Consider the following 23,109-nt stretch of genomic DNA (forward strand, 5'->3'; position numbering starts at 1 on the left):
ACGTTGTAACTATAAGCTCATGAGTTACATTTGAAGGCAGCGAAAGATTTTATATATACTGCATTCAACCAATTAAATCTCACCACATCTGTGTAAACGTCAAGATGGCAGACATAGTTCTTTCTCCCCAGTGCAGTGTTTTCAATGAATGACTGGCTATGGCAGTTGAGGCTAACTGCTAAGAATATTTTTGTTTGTTTATTTTAGAGCTCAGACATTTACATTTCCGTGACTCATCCACAACTCACCCATCGCTCCAGGGCTCATTTGAAGAAGAAGAGGAACCAACAGTGGATTTGTGAGTGACATTGGCAGTACTTCCGGGTTCTTCGACGGAAGTTCCGCCCGTCGCCCGAAGGGTCCGCCAACCTCATGTTGTAGAGCAGCTGTCTGTGCATGGTTGCTGTGTAGTTGATGACACTTATTAAACTCGTTTAAATGAAACACCACACACACTAGCTGCTGTTTACACACGAGCACCTTTTAGCTAACTTGTGCTAATCGAGGTGCGGTGGTTGGGGACCCTGTAGTTTGAACTCCCCCGGTTGGGAGGGCTCATCCTGCTCAGCTGCTGCCCGGGCTCCCTGCCCTGCTGACGGGCCGCTTCATTGAACAGACCAGTGAGGAAACAGGGAGGGACGGACAAGGACAAATGAAACCGGAGTGAGGAGGCTCAGACGCGGCGCATGTTGTCAGTGAGGAGGAAGCGGACTGCGGCTCAGTCTCCGGGGCTACGCCTCCCTCTGTCCCGTCCCGTAGCTGCTAACACCGCATCTGTTGTTATTTACCCACCGGCCTGTTCTCCACCGGAGCACCGCGCTCTGGTTCCCTCGCCGTGGACGCGTTTTTCCACCCGGAATGCCCCCGAACCACTCGGCTGACACGGTGAACGGCTGACGATGGCTCCGGCGCGGATGGTTGGCAAAGTTATGGCGAGACTTTTGGGAAGTGTTCAGCCTCTTCGCTGCGGACTCACGGCCAAACGTCCGGCTGCATTTCTTCACACGGTAAAAGGCTCATTTGACTAATTATTGTAATTCGGCTTATGTTTTTTTTAATGTCCCTGTAAAACTATTCAAGTTGAACGACTTCCTGCTCTGGGAACAGTGGAGTTGGGGACACTTGGTCGCTTTGAACAGCGAAGTTATGTCTTTGTTTCGGGCTGGACGATAAAACGATATCGATAATTATCGCGATTTCATCAAAAACTAAATATCAAAGGTTGGATAAATATTGACGTAATACACCATGTCAGCACATTGAGGAGGGATGACACATATTTGATCTACCTCAAATTTGTTTATTGTTTAACGTGACATGTATTGATATAACTATTGTTTTGTATATATATTTTTATTTTCAGTGGTGAAAAGAAAAACATTATACATATTTTTCTCCATCCGTTATTTCTTTTCTCCAACACCTGGCCACGTTTATTTACATGTCTTGATGTAAACCTTATTTAAAAAGATCTAATTTTCACTTCATCCTTCTGTGTCCTGTTATTTTCATCCAGGACTTTCAGGAATCCCTCAGGTGCATTACCTACCTCCACAGGGGGGTTACATACAGTCTAAATGATCGATCAAGCCCATCTGCCCTGAAAAGTGAGCAGGACTCACCATTAACTAAACATTATCTCATCTCGAAAGCAGAGCTCATTCAATTACTCCCCTGAGAAAGCTGCTCAGTCAGCCGTTTAGAGAAAGAGACCATGAAAATGCTGCTAATTATACTCACAAACTTTAAGTAGAGACTTTCTTAAAGCCCAGTTCATGCTTCTGCATCGAATATACCTTCACATAGACGTGTACCCTATGCTGTACCCTGACATGCTTTTCCCGAAAAATGTAATTACGCATTGAAGAGCGAGCTGTGATTGGTCACCTTGGTAGTATAGACAGTACTTCCGTAATCTCCCGCTTCTCGTCACTAGGTTTAACGGTCGTACAGACTATCTCCTCCGACGTCTTTCTTTTCTTCGTTGCAGCTCTTCAACAAAAAGTAATTGCTCTTCAACATCCATCAGCTCCAACTCCAACATGATAACACTCGCCATTGTTCTGAAGTAAACAGATAACACATTTGTAAATAAGTGTAAACCAGAAGAAACTCTACACGGTAGCTTAGAAACTCTACGGCCACTAGAATTTCGGCTCCACGCCTACTAGCATTTCGGCGGTGTAATTGCAGAGCGACACACACACCTACGCACAACTATGGATGCTCACAATGGCCTAGGCCCCGTGTGTAGGCCACGTGCATAGGCTACGTGCGTACCTAGGGCCTAGCTTTGACTCAGAACCATGAATCAGCCTTTACACTACACAATCCCAGTAGGCATCACTAACATGGCTATGCTCTGCAGCATGCCCAGCAGAAGGGTCAATATCTCATTTTATCATATAGTGCATCATCAGGTGCAGGCCTGTATATATAGTCCACTATGAATCATAATAGGAGAGTCAAAGCTATGAGGAATATGTCTGTGTAAATCATCAAATGCAATCAGCTGTTAAGTGTAGTGCTGGACGGAGATGCTGCAGAAAGTGAAAACGCTCATTGCATCAAAGCATCAGCATGAGGTTTTTGTGGTGCAGATCTAACCACACTTGAATAGGCTGTTAAATTGGGCCACTTTCAATTAATTACATTTTATTATCCATGGTACCACCCCGCTGCAAAGAATTGCAGAGGTCAGCTGAGCCGTGAGCAGGCAGATCCCAACTGGACACTTCAAATCTCTGACAGTGCAGGGAGAACAGGGCAAATTGTGTTGCTACGCGCCACAACTGTCTTCCCACTGAGTGAAAATGGCAGCTTTCTGGGCTTGGGATAAAAACACAAACATTATATCTGGTCGGCAGGATGTCATGACTCACTCCCACATGCGAGGATGGCTAAGATGAGTTCTATTTTTAGACTTGAACATATGTAAAATCAGAGCTGCAGTTTGCCTATTTTCAAAGGACATAATAGCAGTGCTCTTACAGCTGCTAACACAACAGCAAAACCCATTTTGACCTCTAATGGTACAAACACACTCAACACATCAACTTAATAGTATGTCCCTTAAAAGTCATTTTTCACCAGAATTTGGTTAAGGTCATGTTGGGATCATATTGATGGATAGCAGATAAGTGGGTTATGCTGGAGACGTACTTTCATTTAGATTGTATACTGTAATGGTATAGACAATCTCTTGTTTTCTGCATTGAAAACTGCAGTCACCAGTGGAATCCATAGAAGCTGGATACAGGGTCTGTTCTCTGTGATGGATCCGACTTCAAAGCATTATTTTTGGGGGTATTTCTCTCCCTCTTTTGTAACCTATGCCGAGAAGGTTTTGTATTCACCACTGTCCATCGTTTTCTTTGCAAGTAAAATTACACAAATACAACTCAACGGAATTCCATGACCTGAAATCTTTGAGTGTGTGAAATTTGGTGCAGCTTGATTTAAATTAAGAGGACTGTTGGGCCTTGACAGAGTAATGTGCGCTCTAAGAGACAGTATAGACTACAGAGCAATTTCACAGTCTGCGTCTTTAACCCCTCCACAGCCTATGGGTGAGTGTTTAGTAATCAGAAGATAGATTTTAGGTGGAATATCAATTTAAAGCTAAAATGGGCGGATATTGTGCAGTTCCTAGAATCCAGGTGGAAATTTATAGGATTTTCCTCACAAAAAATGTAAGATTCAGATATTGAACATCATTTAAAACATCCAGGTCAAGTGTTTTATCAGAGTGGCGGTACTACAGTTAGTTTAAAATAGGCTGGCACAACATCTGTAGAAAACAGCCACAGACAAGTCGGAATTATACTACTATGTAGAAAATCAGTTTTCAGAATCCAGAGAGCAAATGACTACTTTTTTTATCAGGATCAAGTTTATTAACTGAGTAGGGTTTCCACATACGAGAAATTTGCTTTGGGCTTTTAGTGCATAGCACACTCAGAGAGTGAGGGGAAAGATGAAGCTAATTAAAGTAAAAGCTACAGTATCAAAATATTTTGTAAAATAATACGCCAGCTAGAGTTACATAGCTGTGCAGTTTATGAAGGAGTAAATGTGCAATGTAACCAAGTCTTTTTATTTCTAATAAGGTGTGTAGATTAGTGTTAGCAGAGATAATTTGATTGGTGTGTAGATGATGGTTCAAGTTACTCAGATACAATGTTTTGCTGCAGTTATTGTCATATCCTTTTTCACATTTCTTTGATAATATTGTAACAATAACCGAGTCCACAGAAGACATAATACTCTAACATCCGCACTGCCTCCAGGAAGAGAAAGAACCTTCAGGGATTTGGGCTTTTTATAACCAGTAACTTCTGGTTCTTTGAGATTATTTGTTTCTCTTCTGCAGACTGTACTACACAGATAAACATTGTATGATGCAGCTTGAAATACGACTTTGCAGAGCAGCAGCGCTTTGAGAAATTGAAATGACCTGCAGTGTTCTTAATGCAGATAAGTGAGATCGAGTTTGCAGCGACTGCAGATTTTTCATATCCTGTGTTAGCAGTAACACGTGAAAAACACAGTATAACATTCTGGGAAATTCTACCTTTGTTTGCAGTTTCCTTCCAGAGTCAGATGAAAGCATTAATATCAGCTTTTTATCTGAACATCCAGTTTTGAAAGTTTCAGGAAGCTAAACAAGATGAAGAAAGGAGATATTTTCCCTTTGAAACTTGTTGATTTGATGGCAATTCAACATATTTCCAAAGAAGTGACTCTGTTCCTCAGTGTGGAGTGACAACTCTGGTCTTTGTGAAAAGGCAAGAGTTCTACAGGTACAAATAAGGAGGAAACTGTTTTGTCGGTAGTTGGTGTTACAGGGTGTTACACTGCCGATGAGGTAATTGTCTTCACCCCTGTCAGTTGTTGGTTTGTGTGTTTGCTTGTAAGCCAGATTACACAAAAACAACTCTTTAACATTGTGAGATGGGCTATTTTCCAACATTTTCACAGATTTCCCAGTGAATAATTCATGGATCTGTTGGGCCTTGGAGGAGGTATACGCTCTACTGAGTGTCATTCTAGTTTTTTGTTCATTTTCGCATATAAACCAAAGTACGCTTGTTCATAAAATAGAGAAATCCAATTTGTAAAATGCTAATTGTCAATATTAGAGACTAAAGTCATAAAGGTAAAGCATTGCGAGTGTAGAACACAGTTGTGTCACAGAGAAGTAAAGTGATGCGAGGAGAGTTGGCCAGCAAGACAACAGCAGAGGATTTGGTGTCAAAGAAAATAACAAAAGTGCAGATTTGGCAACACTTCAGATTTAACCTGAATGCCAAAAGGAGCTTGATGAGGCAATGTGCCAATGTTGTGTGATGAAGGATTCTGCATCTGGAGATAACCCATCTAACCCACACACACACACACACACACACACACACACACACACACACACACACACACACACACACACACACACACACACACACACACACACACACACACACACACACACACACACACACACACACACACACACACACACACACACCTTCGGCACACCACAAGAGTGGAGCTGCCCACAGTGAAATCTGACATTAAGGATTAAAGTTAATGCACTGCAGATATTGAGCAGACTCTGTTTTTGTTAAATGTCAAGTGTAATCGGTCACAGCGATGTTGTCAAGAGTTTATGACCCAGTGAGCGTTAACACTGTGCCATCCCTACTCCCTACACCTTTATTGGCTTGCTGACATTTGAGTGTGATTAAATGAAAACTTGTTTTGCTGTAATCAAGACAAATATCTGTTAAACCTTTAACCCCACACAGACCTCTGGCTCCATATGCTGTCTGGTACCTTTCACCGTATGGACGGACAATTTGCTGTAAAGATGAACAATGTCATATTCCAGTAAACGTGACTGTTTTCTTAGTGTCAAGAAAAAGGACGTGCCCGCCACAGAGGCAGTTCTTTAATAGGACAGCTTCCCACAGAAATAGAAAAGGACTGGAATAAGCACGTGGACATGACCCACAGGGAGTTTGTCAGACATGTGTTTCAGAGTTGTGTAGATGTCAAGGACCAGTGCAGAGTAACACAGCGGCCAAGTTATCTTTGGTATTGACTGGGGCATCTGGTTGACCTAGTGGTTAAGCCTCATAATACCATATAACCACACCTATCTCAAATTTCAACCATAGTTTCATGTCATACCCCTCCCCACCCCTGTATTATCTTTCTACCGACAAAATCTGATGACTTTTTCTTTATCCGACAAACTAGTTCTGCAGCGTTTCCTGTCCTGATTCAACCTTGTGATGAAGCATAGCCTGCCGTTGTGTGAACAAAAGGGAAATATGATTCACAGAATCTGGCAGTGGAAAAGTTTTGTGTCTTTTTTTAATTCAGGGAAGTGGTTTTTTTGTCTTGCGGCGAGGCTGCAGATTGCAACCAGCTGAATCTCCCTTCCCTGAGTAGCAAAACCTGTGATGGCCTCCAGTTATTATAAATACGAGATAAAAGGCCCTCTCTAGAGCCAGTGTTTGTCCTTTCTAGGCTGCTGTAGAAACATAGTGGTGCAACATGGTGGACTCCAGGGAAGGGGCCCTTAGTTTGTAGATTACTGTATAGACTTAAATATCAGAGCGAGATCCAATACGGATTTTGACGATCTTAGCCAATCCCAATGTTGAGGAATAAAAAAGATCTGATACTGATATATCAGCTGATGGATATATATTTTAACTTAAGTTCACATCCTATCTGCATTGTATTGCATTCTGTAAAATAAAACTTTTCATAAATGCACTTTCATACCAAAATGCTCATATCGGCTGATATTATTGACAACCAATATATTCAGGCTCTATGATATACTGTATTTATTATATACACATTATATTCTATTTCTGCATACAGATCCCCTTAAACCTACATGCTGGTCCTTTTTAAATCTGTCTTTTTGTGGACCTTTGCAAACACCAAATCAATGTCCCCATCTTTTCTGCCAATCTTTTCAGCATTCAGCGCCGTCATTGTGTTCCTCTGGGCTTTAGAGTAACACACTTCAATTGGGGTCGAGTAGTGATTTACTGTGAACAAAAGTCCTGCTCTCAGGAAGCAAATAAAGAAATAAAAGTCCTGCCTCTGCTCGTCATCCTGCACCACACTCCACTTTCTGGCTGCAGTGAAGATGCAGATGAGAAGTTCTTGTTAGTGAGTAACTATTTGGAAAGTTGTCAGGGACTGAGAGGCCCGGCCTGTTGGACCTGCTTGACTAAAGTCCGTCTTCACACTCCTATTGTCTATCAAAGCAATTAAATCTGGCTTTGAATTTGCAGTAATTTTGTGTATACACAGTTTTACATCTTATTATCCTGTGTTATTTTTCCGTCTGCAAACATTTTCTTTCATTTTGACAGTTTTATAGTTTTGATTTTCAGTGTTTTCCAAACATTCATCAAATTGCAGGAGAGATTTTTCCTCTTCCTTTTTTCTCGATGTGCGATACAGAGACAAACCCTGTCTTTCTGTTCTCTTCATTCAGTCGTCAGCACCTCGCTCCGATTAACCTTTTGTCCTCCTAACCTGACTAGATCATTAACTGGATAACGAATGCTTCGTTGCAAATCTTTTTCATGGTAGAGGGCTGGCTGCTTCATTCATGATGTCAACGGGGGAATAAATCAATTTCTCCTCTTGGCAGCTGTCGTTTCTCACCCCAGCCTTAAGGCCAGTTTGTCGCAAGCATGTATACATTTTCCCGTTTCCTTCTTTTTCGAGCCGTGTCTGCAACAATGCAGGATCTAAATCATTCTGTTGTGATTACACGTGCATGCACAAAAACTCACTTTACCTTTGCATTGTGGCGTCAAACCTGTGATGAGGGGAGGAGGGGAAACAGTGCACACACAACAAGCCATAGCTCAGTTGTGACAGGATTCATAATGAAGTGACCTGCTGCGAGACTGCAGGGAAAATGAGGCTGCTTTTCACCGTGATAACCCTGATCATATCTCGAGCAGGAAGCAGAGACCTGCCCTGCTGCAGAAGAGGGACATGGCAGTTTGTCATTGCTCCGGATTTCACACCCCATCCTCTCTCCCTCCTCTGCCCTCCCTCCTCCGCCCTGTTGGCAGGTCATTAATAAGATATGTGTGTAAAGGGTGTAAATACACCTTCAGTGGATTGTATCGACGAAGAACGGTTGGGGGAAATTATGTGGCGCTGAGGAGCAGGTGTGCAGCGCTGTTCCCCCGCAGCGGCAAAATCGACTTCCCAAAAAATGTGCAAAGGACAATGAATAGCCTGCGACCACCCTGCACTCTGAATATTGAGCACTGCAGTAATGGGCTTTTGTTTCGATAAGCAGACAAACGCTCAATTGAGCAGTGAGGGGTGACGTTAGTCATCAAGTGTAGCAGAGTGTCCCGCTCCTCTCCACAGGCTCTTATGTGTCATGTGACGTGATGAGGGCGTGATGGCCTCTTACTCGTGGGTTCGCAATGTCGGCTTGTTCAGGCACTACAATGCTGTATGTGTTTAGAAAGGTGTGTCTGTCTTTCTCCATGAGAATAGCCACAATGAAAATTTTGATTATGTATGCAATTCTAGGGCTGGGCCATAGAACAATTTCAATGATTATCACAATAGGATTTTCATCTATCTAAGTATAAGGCTTATAGATGGTTTATATGTTTAAAACCAGAACCTTTGTTCAGGGGCAACAATTAGTCTTAAAACTTAAAATGAATAACAATGTAACATTTATCATGATGCCATAAATCCCAGCCTCTATTTATGGAAATGTATTTCATTCATTTGAGAAAAAAAATCTGCTCTGTTTTTCTGAATCCAAAAGATTATCTCAGGAGAAAAACTAGAAAGCACTTAGTAGAATGCAAACATCCACCGAGGCCCAGCAGTCTCCTCTTAAAACCACATTAAAGATCACTAGATCCAGATCTTCTTCTGGCTCTGCACCAGTTGAACACACTCTGACACAAATACCTGACCCCCAAACATGCTGGATTTAGCTAATCAAGATCCATGAATTATTGTTGTCATCTCGCAATGTTAAAGTGAATAAAAGAAATCCTGGATCCACACCAAAATGTAATGGGTTCTGTCCTGACCCATAACGCATCCTTCCACCTACTAACAATTGCAGATGAAAACATTACCTCCTTGGTGCATTTAAAAAAATCAGCTCTTGTTTTTTTTCCCCAAGAGAAACTCTCATTTAGCCAACTTTGAGAGCGTTGAAGCAAATATGTCCCTTAAGAGACATTGGGAGATGCTTGTGTACATATAGATGACATTGTTATTATTTTTTCGGCTTCGCTCTGGCACTGCAGGGATTGCTTGGACGGAAAGTACAAGATTTTGATCTCTCTGTTAATTCAGAAAAAGAAAATGTAGCAGAAGTTTTTTTCTCAAGTGAATGCAACCCTGAGATAGCTTCCATTTAATTGTGTTTGCTGCGATAAACAACATCTTTCTGCCGTGATGTGTGCGAGAGCATTTGTAACTGCCACACTTAGGTGAGGGAAGTAATAACACAGGGCAAGGCTTTGGAAAAATGACTATTATTCATCACGCAGCAGCATTGTCTGCCACACTGGCCATATTCAGTTGATTTAGAATGGGATTGGTATGTGTGCATCCAGCATATAAACTGCCTTGAGGCAATCAGTTGTGGAATTGACTCGAGTCACTGATCTTACACACACACACACACACACACACACACACACACACACACACACACACACACACACACACACACACACACACACTACACTCCCCTTCAGTAAAGAGACAAATAGCCTGGCTGTCCCCCTTGATGCTTAGCTCCATTTCTACTCTAGTCACATTTCCAGGACGAGAATGTGCAAATGTCGCTCAGCTCACTCCACTGCTAAACAATTCTAACCAGAGGTGTTTGCTTATGAGAGTGAGATTGTATACAAGCATTTTATGCCCATGCAGCTAATGTATAAGTCGACAGTCAGCACCTTTTTATAAGTCGACAGTCAGCTCCTGCGCCCACTATGGCTGGGGCAGTCGGGGGTGACCTATAAAATGCTGTGGCAGGTTGTTTATCATAAGCTGTTTTCATAAATGCACAAAGTCCGGACATTTTCCTGAGCTTTTCTTGAGTGAGCCCATGTGAGAATACAGCAGGAAAATCCACAGCCAGTGAGTGGGCTTGTTGATGACGTTTCTAATGTACGACAGAGGCAAAACTGAAAGAAGGGAAGAAATATCTCTGAATGCAAAAGACGCGCCAAACATGTAGAGGACGCCGGCAAAGATGTCAACATGGAAAGACAACAGGATTTGAGAGCTTTTGGCGATAAGGGCTGATACAGGTGATGATGTGCTGTAAACAATAAATACGTCATGTCCCGCCTCCTGCTTGGTCTCACCAGACGACACCCCCCACCTGAACGTTCCTGGGAAACGGTCCGGTTGTTGTGAACGCATCGGAAAAAGTCCAGGAATATGTCTGTACCTAAAAAATCACAGAAGATTTTCATGGGTGCTGTGATAAACACTGTGAGAAAGTACACATTTCTCAGTTGTCAGATATTTTCTGTACCATTTATATCGTGGCAGCTGTTACGGTTTTACATTCATGCCTCCCTCGGATTTCAGTCCTCACTGTTTTTTATTTAATGGGGGTCTGCACGGATTTAGTATTATACTTCAGTAAAGTCCGAGGCCTCACTGGAGACCGGGTGCACTGATGTGTAGGTGGTAAGGCTCTGACGGCTCTCAGCTGTAAAACAACATCTGCAGATCTCACACAAGCTGCTTGAATTTGTCTCTATGGGATCACTTGGTTTGGCTCTTGTTAGGATTTGCAGCATTCATAAAATCCCGTTTTTCCTCCACAGTGTGATGCATTACTTCATTAGCAAGCTCCCAAAACCATGCAGCTCAAAAATGCCTGTAATCCTCAGTAAACATCAAAAAAATATTTTCAGGCGTATATGCCCTTGTGATATTTCACCTCCTCGATCTCTGTCAGTGTGCGGTTCAGACCCGGGAGACAGAACCCTGTAGTCATGTGGACAGTTGCTCATTAAGAATGTGAATATTATTTTTCCTGCTCCAAACCATTGGAGTGTGAAGAACTGCACATCCGGCTTCTGCTTCGCCTCTGTGCCTTCAGGCTGGTCTGCTCTCTCACCACATGAAAATGGGCGGCTCTCTTCCTCCTCCTTAATGCGATATTGATCGAATAAACGGGGCAGGACGCAGGCCCCCACATCCCTGGTTGCTGGTTGGACTAAGACGTATTCAAATAGGTCCCTTCTGACCACTGTGGAGGAATCTGTTGTTGATGTTACTGTTGGTATATGTTAGTATATAACTGGAGGACGTATTATTGTGAATCATTACCCTGCTATGACTGGACCTACCATTTGAGATGTTACATCTGAAATGCCTCCGAAATGACTGGAAATTTGCATATTGGACATCGGCGATTATGCAGATCTATGTACTGATCCAATACCACGTCAGACATTAGTGCAGTGGCCATTCTAAACATGCCTGTTTGGAATGGGCTGTTTGCTTGGCCTGTGGTAATGCTGGTTACAGAAAACTGACGGTTTTCTCCTGTAGTGTAGTGTAGCGTCAGCCAGAGCTAGCTTAAATGGCAGCAATTTGGCAATATTAATTTATTAATATATAGACTTTAGTTGCGAGCTATTGATTGTTGTGTATTCCTATATTTATTTATTTGAGATCTTTTTCAGTTATGACTGTTAAACTAGATGATAAAAGATGTTCTCTGTTAATAATTCTGTGTATGTATTTGCTTTTCAAAGGGTTTAACCTGAGCCAGGCCAAACAGCAATAGTAGCAATCATCATCACTTCCATACAGGGTTAAAATACATTATATAGGCTGTTATTTTTTTAATGCATGGGCATAAGATTGGTGCTCGGTGTCAGCAGATGCACAAAGTCAAGGTCGGAATCTGCATTGGGAAGGGAAAAGCGGTCTTGGAACATCTTCAGCTCACATGCTTTGTGTCACGTCCCAGGGGCTTTAAATATTGAGTAGACGTATGCATTAGCGTTTAAAGTAAAAAAGGACGACGCCATAGGAATGAACAAGCACAAGACGGAGAATAAAGCTGTCTACAATAATCAAGTCTTCCTTATGAGTGGGTTCTCCATTACCTCCAGGAGTGTAGACACGCTCGAGGTCTTGGGGAGCGATAGCACTCGCACACCGGCACTTCATTAAATACGACGGCTTAAATTTAAATGAAAAATCGTGCATCAGCGAAAAAGAGCCGGTGTAATCTGCAGAGTAATACTCCCGGTTGATCAGGTTACTCACTGTTTGGAAAGGGAGTGAGAGGCATTTCAAAAGGCACAATTGTTGCAGTGGAAGAGAATCGTATAAAGGTAAAAGCTTTCTCAGAGCAGGGGCCAAAGCACAGAGAGCTTAATTGATGCTGCTTGCTGGCAGCGTGACCTCCTCTTCAAGAGGCGCTGCATCTATTTACTCTCCACTGTTTACTGAAGGAGAGGTTTACTGTTGAACTCTCATAACAAAGCTGGCAAAAGTCTTTTCACTGTGTTTTAATGTCCTCTTTGTCTCTGTCTTTCTTTCTGTCCCTCCCTCCTTCTCTTCTCAGGCTCAGCAGAGGTGGCCTCCACTTGGACATCAAGCTCTTTTCTACAGCACACTCCCGTCCTCCAGTGGTAATATACTGTTACTACATCCACATAAAGAACTGTTCCCTGACACACGGCTGTGGGACCAAACCCTCTAAAAGTACATTTCTTTTCCCTCCTCTTTGTGTTGCAGATGTGTCTGTGAGGTACAAATATGGCCGTTTGGTTCTGGAGGTCCCGTTGCCATCCAGGAACGAGAACTGTCTGTTCTTCCTCCGGCCCATGCTGATGAGCGTGGGAGACCTGATCACAGATCTGCAGAGAGAGGACCCTGGACTGACTGCTTCTATCATCTCCAAGGGTATGTATCGTAATGACGAGGCACGTGTTAGCTGCGCACACAATGGGCGGACCACATTCTTCAGGTGTAGTCAGTCTGGTCGTTTTTTCTGTTGCAGCCAGGTTCAGTGGGTCGTGTGTCGTTCACAAGAGTAAAGTGTAAAGGTTTTAAAAAGTTAATCAGTAAACAATAAAACAATAAAACCTGTAGTATTTTCATTTTATGCTACTTTATACTGATAATCTACTACTTACTCTACTACACCACTTCATTTATTCAAGATACAAGTTGCAAATATAAATCAATTAAGAAATGGTGATGTATTGTAATAGATTAAACTACCAGCCATATATAAAGTAGTGGAAATTAGCCCACTTCTACCAGCTGCTGCAACAAAGTCCTTTTATTGCATCAGAAATTATAATCCAGTGAAATATTCCGATCCTGTAAAAAGGCCACACTTTTGCTTTTGCTACTTGAAGCCTGTTTAATTCTATCCGTGTTCATCCTTTTACTTTTACAATGCGTGACATTTACTTCTAACAGTATTGTTCATACTGTGTGTATTTCTACCTTTTATTTAACTAAAAGACATGAATACTGCACTGCTGGTGAGTTGTTTCACTTTCTAGTACAAAAGGTCAGCACTGCTTTAACATGCAAACTTTATCATAGTCTGTTTGTGACCCCTAACACAGGTTAAAGGACAATTCCACTGATTCACATGTTTAAAGTCTGTTTACAGGTTTTGTGGGGAACTGCTGCGTATCAAAAAAAACGTTGTTAGAAGCCTTTTGTTCACGTGAAATCTGATAAACTTTTGGATCAGTCTTGGATCAGTGTTTGTCGAGGCTCAGGTTTGAAAATGAAAATGAAACTTAGGGTGTGGTGTGAGGAATATGCTGATCAGATCGCTGTCACCAGCTTTTTGTCTCTGCTTGTGCTTAGAGGCTTAAGGCTACGTGAGCTGCAAGAATAACAGTTTGGACAAAGAAGGATGGATTGAATAAACAAAATATAGCTCTTTCATTGGTTTTGATCCTTGTCCTTTACATGTAACCTCAACCTCTGTAATGTAGATGTGCTTTATTAACTTGAGTGATTTTCCATTTTGATGTGCTTTTATATGAAGTATTAAAAAGGTCAGATTATTTTACATTTCACAAGAAAAAACTACAGAAAAGGTGCAATACAGGCCAGATGTATAACATTGTGTTCAGTAAATGTTTACAACACAGTTCCAGGGGTGTTTGTCTTTGTCCGCAATGCAGGACAGTTTCTGGAAAGACTGGAAAAACGTGCTTTTAATTCTTTAGCACTCTGGCCATCGCCTCCACCTTACCAGTACAACATGCAGGAGCATTGTTCAGAAGCTGCTGAACCGTATTTTTAAGTAGATAAGGGAGGTTCATAGGTCGGGTTTTATTATTTCATGAAATGGGACGTGGTAGAACTGCACAGCATAAGTTTATTTTCGCCCATATATCAAATTTCTATACAGGTACCTTTATTGAAGCTGTAAATCACTGACTTTATGTCTGGCAGTTTAATGTCTGAGGTTAATGCTAGAGTGAACTATTGAGCATTCCATTGTGTTTGGTGTTAATGTGAGCAGTCTGTCTGAAAACTATTCCTACAGAAAGTTGTTTGATCGCAGTAAAAGGACTGAGTTCTCTATTTGTCTTCTGTCGACAGACGGAGAGCACATACCCAGCACCACGCTCATCGATGCTCTGCTGGAAAAGGAGTTCCAGCTCGTCATCAACGATGCCGTCTACGGTGTCAAAGCACCTGAAAAGGGTATGAAACACATTTCATCCCCACCATGAGATAATTTTGCCTGCCTCTCAATTACACATGATGATAAAAAGCAGGATTTATCTCTCCATTCCTGACTCCTTGTGCCCACTATCGCAGTGTGTGCATCCAGCGAGCTCGCCATGGAGCTGGAGGACATGAAGTACGTTGTGCACCTGCTGCACACAGCGCTCCACATGCCCGAGCACCAAATGCTGAAAGAGAGGGAGCTGCTGGAGAAACTGGACAACCTCAAACAAGAACTCTCGCCTCTAGAGCAGGTAGTACATGCACCTTTCTATCTGCCGCTACATGCATTTGTCAGTCTTTCTTTTTAGGACAGTGTTTGGAAATTGAAAGATTTCATCTCTGTCCCGAATCAGCCGTTAAACAGTCCCCCTTGTATAATTTCCTGACAGATGAAGGCTCAGCTGTCTCAATCAGCAGAGTTCCACAGCTCCAAGGTTCTCTGGACCGGCATGGCCCTGCTGTCTGTGCAGGGTGGAGCTCTGGCCTGGCTCACCTGGTGGGTCTACTCGTGGGACGTGATGGAGCCTGTCACTTACTTCATCACCTACGCCACCAGCATCGGAGTCTTTGCCTATTACGTCATGACCAAACAGGCAAGCCACAGGGACATATATCCCAAATATAACTCAAGGAATAGTTTGACATTTTGGGAAATGTGATTGTATCTTGCCAAGAGTTGGATGAGGAGATGGATACCAGACTCACACCTATCCGTTTAATGGGATAGGTGGTTCTCATCTATCACTAAGAAAGCAAATTATCACAATCCACAAAGTGTATTTCTTCAAAGTAGTTAAACCAAAAGTTCAGTTGTGCAAACTCGTGCATTTGTTTACAGATGTTTTCTTCTCCACATTAACAGCAAACATCATTTCTTCTCTCCCTCAGGATTATATCTACCCAGAGGCTAAAGACAGGCAGTTCCTTCATTACTTTTATAAAGGGGCCAGCAGGAAGAGATTCAGTGTGGAAAGATACAACGAACTGAAGGATGAAATGGCTCAGGTTAGTTGATGTGTCGAGTTTTTACTATCTCCCATTTAGCTAAATCTTTAGCTACAGATACACAATGAAGAGTCACATTTAAAAATTAAAAAAAATATGGATGTAGTCATGGCTGAGAAGCAAATACATTTTGCAGTTCAAACTGGAGGCGAGTTGGAGATTTATTGTTGTTTTTGGTCAGCTCTCACTGTCTCGCTCTCTCACTGTTGTGGGTTTCTGTCGGAGCCGATTATCGGGGAGGCTCCGACTCAATTGGTAGCATTAAGATTATATTGTAAACCCCCCCACACTTCAGGATTATTTGGGCACATAGTCGGCAAAATTGGGTTTAACATTGGCTCGATTATCCTCCAGTGATTATGCTCCAGCCTTAACATGTAACCTTCGAGAAAACAGTTTTCAAGAGGGTTCAACACTTGGATGTTTAAATCCCAGAGAAATAATGATTAGTAACGACAAGTGTTCTGTGTGCGATTGTTTTCTGTGTCAGGTGGAGGAGGATCTGAGACGCCTGAAATATCCAACTGAACTTCAGCTGCCACTCGAACAGATTCAGCCAAAGCCATGAACCAAAGTCAGGCCATGAAGAGTCACTGACACACACACACACACACACACACACTAAGGAGCAAAAACACATTTTCTTTTGATAATGGTCCCTTTTTAACCAGGAATCAATATCATTCTGCGTTTTGTTTACAATATTGATAATGATGCCATTAATATCTCTGAGAAAAATACTAACTCTGAAGACTGTTGAAATAAAGAGTATTTCCCCAGCACTGGGAGCATCTCCTGTCTGTCTCTGACGTCTGTTTATTGAAATCTCAGAGACTTTGATGCCAGTAGACACAATGACGCTGTTTTCTTTTAGTGGATGAAGATTTGCAAACAATTTCTAAAATAATCACATGAACAAAATTGATGTCACACAGATTTTATTGTAAAAAAAGAAAAAAAAAAGTCAAAAGATTCAGACCACAAAAATACAGAATTAGCGTTTGCTGGTAGTTATGTATTTCCTGAGTATTGGTCATGCAACACAGCTGAAAGTGTTTTAGGTCCACAGTACGTGTTTTAGAACAGGACACCCCTTCTCCCTGAGGTAGTTTTCCACATTGTCGTTTGTTGCTGTTTTGGGTGCAAATACGCAATATTAAAACGTAGTACTGTAAACTGCTACGCCACACAAAGAACAGCACAAACATGGATTCCCTTTTTGGTGGCGGGGGTTTGGACAAACAGCTTGTTAACGTTGTCCCTGGATAATGCGTTTACGTGATCATTGGTGCTTATAGAGACAGTTAAACCATGATGTGAACAATATCATCCGTATCATCAAGCACTGGTACCTGGTTGCTGTGCTGTGATGTCAACTGCCTCGCAAAAAACAGATTTTACAGCTTAAAAAAAACAAATGTCATTTGACATTTTCAGCAGAGACAAAAAGAGAATAAGACAATATTGTTGTGGCACCACAGTGGTTGAAACTGGATTAAACAAGGCAATGGAGACTCGCTAACACAGAAGGTGGTCCTTGGTCATCTTGCAGTTAAGTGTTACAGTGGTTGGATAAAATAACAGGAAGGAACATCTTACAACATGTAGCGATACAATACATGACGACCACGAATTAATATCTCAAGAGATTAACCATTGATTTCACATTTCTGGCATAAAAAAAAAGCCTCAAGCAAAATTGCATTCACTTCATTTTTGTCTTTATAAAGTTAAAATTAAATATGGAGTCACCCTGAGACTGGACATTTTGGGCCAGACAGCTTCTCAAAGGGTAGAAAATGAAATCATCTGGTAAAATACATTTACTATAAATATGTAAAGATGCATTCAGGGCTTCCACCAGGAAATAGCACAAGTGGAAATTTGCCCAGATCCTGAATTTAATCACTAAATAACAGCGTATATAACATATATAGCATTTGCTATATAAGATGCTTACTTGGCTCCTTTCCCTCCTTTTTAATATTTGATTTCTTAAAAATTATATTAACTTTAATGATGTTACACATGTGGCCTTTGCTAAAGGATAATCGAGTTCATACACTTTTACCAACTCATTAATCTGAGTGGCTGTGCTACAGTACGCTGAAAACACAGAGCTGTGCCGAGTATTAAAGTTGAGTTTGCAGGTAAGACTTGTTAAATATATCTATTGCACACATGTAGCTGTGATGAGTTTCCAATATACTGATTCAGCTTTAGAAGGCACTCAGGGAGAGCATACCTACACCAAGGCTAACGCTCCATCTCGCCCTGTGAGAAAAATACTAGATCCTCCCTTTTTGTCACGCCATGCCCCTGCACAATATAATGGAAATCTGTTCATTAGTGTTTGTATAATCCTGCTAAACAACAAACTCAGAAGAAAACATAACCTCCTCTGCCGAGGTAAATACTGCAGGGCTGCTGTATTGGATTACATTATAACCTCATCTTATCTACTTGTTTCATGTTCACATTAACACGAAAGAAACGGTAAAGTACAGTAGATAAGTCTGCAAATCATTCACTGATTTACAGGCACCTGGTCAGTAACCACATCGCCTCTACCTCTGATATTATCAGCATCTTGATCCTCCTGTCACGTTGATGCAAACCTTTAAAATCCCCTTCATAAACTGAGTCATGGTTCAACCCAGATATGAAGACTGATTTGTCAATGTGAAACTTGGGAAACAGGTTTCAGGTGCGATCGCCTGAGCCCGGGAGAAACTTCACATTTCACCTCTTCAGGGGAAATGCACATTCCTGTTATTTTATAACCACTGATTTGATTGGAAATTCTACACCTTTAAATTAGCTGATTGTTGAGTGCATCGTTCAATAATGGTGCTCAGCAACAACATACAGAAGTGGACCACAGGAAAAACATCATTTATATCTGGATTTAACAGAACCTGTTGCACAGGAAACAATAAAAAAAAACAGCTAATTGAATGACTGAGATCAGAGACTGTTACTTTTTGGGTCTGAAGTATAGTTTCTTGGTGAGCATTGAAGCAAAGCAAGGTACTTGCTTCTTCCCGATGGCGTTCCGGTCACTAGAGTTCCCAACGCTCCTCATTGACACTTTTCTGTTGACCAGCGTGAGAAGCTCTGTGAATTCGAGGGAATCCCCGAACTTCTGAAGCAGCTCACAGAGATCCTGGATATACCAGGATCCATTGATGGTCTCCCGGTGGGAATAGTAGCCTTAACAAAGGACACAGAAGAGGATGCTTACTGACTGGACAGAAATACAGTGACTTTAAAGCTGTTTCAGACACAAACTCTGGATGTTGTCCGGGTCAGACGTGTTCACAACAACAGGAAAATGTCCAAAACCTTATCACGAAAAGCTCTCAAATCTCTTTGTCTTTCCAAATTGACTTCTTCGATGGTGTCTTCTACGTGAGTGGCAACGCTTTTTCATCCTGAGATTTCCTGCTGTATTCTCACATGGGCTCACTCTGACATTTTCCAGATATTTTTCTAAGGGTTTGTCTGGCAGGAAAATGTCCTGAGCCACTGACTCAGATACTTGCGTTCTTTGTTATTTACGACACCTCTAATTAATTACGATATTTTTTCCACTTGTGCATCGTTCATTGTGTTAGAAACTTAATCAAAATGCCAACTAACCTGCTGTGAATTTGTATTTTCTTTTGATATTTTGACACAAATGTTCAGACTTCAGTGCATGTCTGAGGGCAGCTTTAGTGTGAATCCCCCCCCGCCCCAGAGCAGATTATGACTGTTAAACCCACAGCTCACCTTCAGCCACAGAATAGCACATGAGGAAATCAGCTCCAGCAGGGAGGGTGTAGACGGCGCTGGCATCCACCACCACCTCATTCGTCTTTATTTCACTGTCAACTGCATCGAAGGCCGTCACTGGGTCATCGTGCTTGTCTCCGCGGCACGCCTGGTGACACACACAGCCACGGTCACGTTTTAAGTTTGCGAAGATTTCAAAAATCAAGCTTGGTAATACTGCATGTTGTCATGTTCTTATATTAGTTACCTGCAGTATAAAGATCTTTGGTTTTCCTACAAGGCTCTTGCACTTGTCTCCTTTGAACATGGCTGTGATGTCCTGGATGGCGATCTTGCCGTCGAAGGTATAAACGTGGTTGTTCTCACCGTGGCTCAGGAAGATGAGCAAAAAGCAGTCTGCGTCTGAGTGATTGGCGCCGGCAGCTGGTGGGACGGACGGTAATTGTTAATTGTAGAACTGAATGAGACGAGTACTACAATACAGCAAGGAAACATGTCCGAATGAAAACTAGTAGTTTAGATAGTACTAGTAATAGTTAATTATTATACTACCTCATGAATATACACGAGTCATTGAGAGGCGATCGTGTGTGTTTACCTGAATTGATTATTTCTAAGACCTCCTCCTCTTTGTAGTTATCATAACTTTTCACGTCAAAGTCCAGAGCAATCAGCCTGAGGGAAGTGAAAACTGGTTTAGCAAGTGAGAAAAGACAAACACAAGAAGCACGGAAAACACTGGTAATTCAAGATGTTACCACAGACTCTTAAACGTAAAGCTGCAAAACAGGTGCAGACAGGTTGCTCTTAAGCACACAGTCATTCTAAACACAGTGTCCCCCCCCCCCCCGCAGCCAAGTGATACCTTCTCTCCAGGTTGTAGCGGTCAGCGTTAGTTCCGTGCCGGTCGTTTAAGCCCAGGCGCCAGAAGAAACGCTCCTGGTTGAAGATGAGCGCGAGGCCTCGTCGCTTGTTGGTCATCTTGTACTCCTCTGCAGGATCCAGAGCTAGAGAGCTGATTTCAAAATAAAGCAGTTGAGTATTACACGAGTACCGGACCGGAGTGAAGTGAGAATTTCATGACAGTGAACACACAGTAACAAACAGAAACCTTTATTTTACCTTCTGATAAAGGCATCTGTCTCCGTTAGGTTCTCCGTGCATGCTATAAGAAACATAACATATATGAATAGTCTACGTAACGAGGTAGAATACAAGTATAGTAACAAGACAAGTCTGGCTTTATACAGGGTTTCTACAGGTTTCAACGAGATAAATTAAAGACTTTATACGACCATAATGAATACAAATTCGAGATCTATGTCAAGTACGACAGATATAAATGAATACCGGAGTCCGAGAATTATTTATACTCGAGTGGAGTGGAGTGAAGAAATACATTAACATAATCAAGACCTACCTCAACATATTTAAAACCTATGCAGACCCCTGCATAATATTTTAACATATCTACGACTTTTTATAAGGCTTGAAATTTTGATTATTGAATTTTAGACTTTTAAAGAACCTGCGGAAAGCCCTTTAATAGTTATTGTTGAAAATACATTACGCTCATTGAAATCATTTTCCATAATTTTTATGGCAGACCAGGTGATAAATAAAGTATTATAATTATATTTTATGTCACATCATTAGAAGTGATTTATGTGATGATGAGGATTTGCAGCGTCAAGGCTGTAAACTGTTTGCAGACAAATTTAAATATGTGTACAGATGATTTAAAGTAGTACTTTTTAGAACCTTTTATGTATAAATGTATACAACCTTAACAGATACGACACTACTCTTCATGTGATGATTCTATTTCTGAATGTTTGCTCTGTGTTATGTTTATATTTTATACTGCTATGGACCTGAGATAAAGCTAAACCAACTAACATAGGATGATTGAGCCTTTTTCAGGCTGAAGTGAAACTGCAGGTGCGTGTGGTGCTCCACTGCTGCTGGGGTTGGGGTCAAGCAGCCATTGTTCCGTCCTCAATGGCTGGATGACAGGTGGAGAAAGTTGGCAAAGACCAGAGGCCAAAAGTGACACCTCCACACACACCACCCTACAAATATGTAAACTGTGTGTGTGTGGAGGCAGCAGCTCGGGCGGGTGTTTGACAAATTAGAAGGTTTTTATCCCCCGTCTGTTTGATTCTTGGTTTGTTTGATTACGCAAAAGATTTGGTGCAGCTTGTTAGAATTTAAGTGGACTTTTGGGCCTCGGTGGACGTATGTGCTCTACTGAACGCCATCCTAGTGTTTTGATCTGTCTGTTAGCAGGATTGCAGAAAAACTACTGAACTGATTTCCATGGAATCTTTTGGGGATGGGTGGGGCATGACCCAAAGAAGAACCCGTTAAATTCTTGGTGTGGAACCAGTTCAACGGGAGGATCCCACATTCCTTTTCACTTTATTTAACATTGCGGGATAGGGTGTTTTTTCAAAAAATGTTCCCTGACTTCACAGAGAATAATTCATGCGCAAATTCATTATGTAGATCTAGATCTAGTGAATTTAAATTGTAGGGCCTCGGTGGAGGTATGGGCTCTACTGAGTGATTTATACAGAGTTGCCAGTTTATTAGGAACACCTAGCTAACACATACACACGCACAATAACACAATATACCTCCGCCTTCATGAAAGTAGCTTTTGTTACATTTGACATACAATTCATAAACTCAAGATAATCAAAGCAAAACAATCAACAAAGCAGGACAGTGACAGTGTTCACTCCAAACTTTGTTGATTCCTGTTAAGTTTCTAGATGACAGGAAACGAAAGTGATATCCTGACATATCTTGACATGTCCTGACATATCCTTCTGCTCCTTTTCATTAAAAATGTGAGATTATGTGTTTGCATTTAAATTGTTTTGTTTGGTCGATGAATAAAATAAACTTATATGAATAAATAAGTAAACATGCAGGAATAGTAAAGTCTGGGTTGCTGATTGATCTCACTGTTTGAATTGACTGTACTTTGACCTTATGGGTAATACAACCTGCTTTCTCCAAACATTTACCTGGGCTTGTTTCACTTTTGTTTGGTTAATTGAATGTGGACTTTACTCACCAGCCCTGTCTGTTGCGGTGTGGCTGTCTCTGGCAACAGTTCCTGGTTAGATGACACAAAACACCAATCACATGCTGACACTGAAATGGTTTGGATGACATTAGAAACCATTGTCGTGGCTTTGAAGACTCTGATCTAAGGCGTCGCGGCGTTTGCAGGAGAAACAAGTCGGGAAAATGCAAAGTATTCACTCGTGTATTTTTAAAATGTCTCAAACAAGAGTCCAGAGAGGACGTGTTTACTAAACGTGTAGAGGTGTTACCTTCCAGTGAGTCTCCCGACGACATGATCCCAGCTCCTCTCTCCTTCCTCCGACAGAAAAATGAAGTCCCTTCGCCAAAAGAAACACCGACGAGCCAAAGGTTTAGCCCCTCCCCCCACACGCGATATCATTGGCCGACGGAGACCACCGGAGAACGCGGTTGGCTCTCGCCTCCGTCACTCCAAGGCGGACGGCC

General features: G+C 41.8%; 2 protein-coding genes across 2 annotated transcripts; one reads left to right on the forward strand and one right to left on the reverse strand.

Moving 5' to 3' along the window:
• The first annotated feature begins 458 nt into the window (after positions 1-458).
• LOC118121880 (calcium uniporter protein, mitochondrial) lies at positions 459-16,585 on the forward strand. The gene is made up of 8 exons (XM_035178105.2): positions 459-1,007; positions 12,638-12,704; positions 12,811-12,978; positions 14,653-14,757; positions 14,875-15,035; positions 15,174-15,377; positions 15,673-15,789; positions 16,280-16,585. The coding sequence occupies exons 1-8, from the start codon at positions 900-902 to the stop codon at positions 16,355-16,357; spliced, it is 1,008 nt and encodes a 335-aa protein (XP_035033996.1). The 5' UTR covers positions 459-899; the 3' UTR covers positions 16,358-16,585.
• A 125-nt stretch (positions 16,586-16,710) lies between these two features.
• LOC118121887 (caspase-6) lies at positions 16,711-22,999 on the reverse strand. The gene is made up of 8 exons (XM_035178118.2): positions 22,914-22,999; positions 22,652-22,693; positions 20,689-20,731; positions 20,432-20,581; positions 20,165-20,241; positions 19,814-19,989; positions 19,564-19,714; positions 16,711-19,002 (listed from the first exon to the last, which is right to left on the reverse strand). Exons 1-8 carry the CDS (start codon positions 22,936-22,938, stop codon positions 18,767-18,769), a joined length of 900 nt encoding a protein of 299 aa, XP_035034009.1. The 5' UTR covers positions 22,939-22,999; the 3' UTR covers positions 16,711-18,766.
• Between the last annotated feature and the right edge of the window lie 110 nt (positions 23,000-23,109).

Source organism: Hippoglossus stenolepis, chromosome 2 (genome assembly GCF_022539355.2).
Source record: "Hippoglossus stenolepis isolate QCI-W04-F060 chromosome 2, HSTE1.2, whole genome shotgun sequence".
Classification (NCBI taxonomy): domain Eukaryota; kingdom Metazoa; phylum Chordata; class Actinopteri; order Pleuronectiformes; family Pleuronectidae; genus Hippoglossus; species Hippoglossus stenolepis.

Bases quoted from the DNA above. Each gene is read 5' to 3' on its own strand.
- LOC118121880 (XM_035178105.2), top strand. From the start codon at position 900: ATGGCTCCGGCGCGGATGGTTGGCAAAGTTATGGCGAGACTTTTGGGA. The intron at 1,008-12,637 runs GTAAAAGGCTCA...TTCTCTTCTCAG, and splicing joins CGGCTGCATTTCTTCACACG to GCTCAGCAGAGGTGGCCTCC. The intron at 15,790-16,279 runs GTTAGTTGATGT...TTTCTGTGTCAG, and splicing joins TGAAGGATGAAATGGCTCAG to GTGGAGGAGGATCTGAGACG.
- LOC118121887 (XM_035178118.2), bottom strand. From the start codon at position 22,938: ATGTCGTCGGGAGACTCACTGGAAG. The intron at 20,732-22,651 runs GTGAGTAAAGTC...TGTTTCTTATAG, and splicing joins CACCGCAACAGACAGGGCTG to CATGCACGGAGAACCTAACG. The intron at 20,582-20,688 runs GTAAAATAAAGG...TTTTGAAATCAG, and splicing joins ACAGATGCCTTTATCAGAAG to CTCTCTAGCTCTGGATCCTG.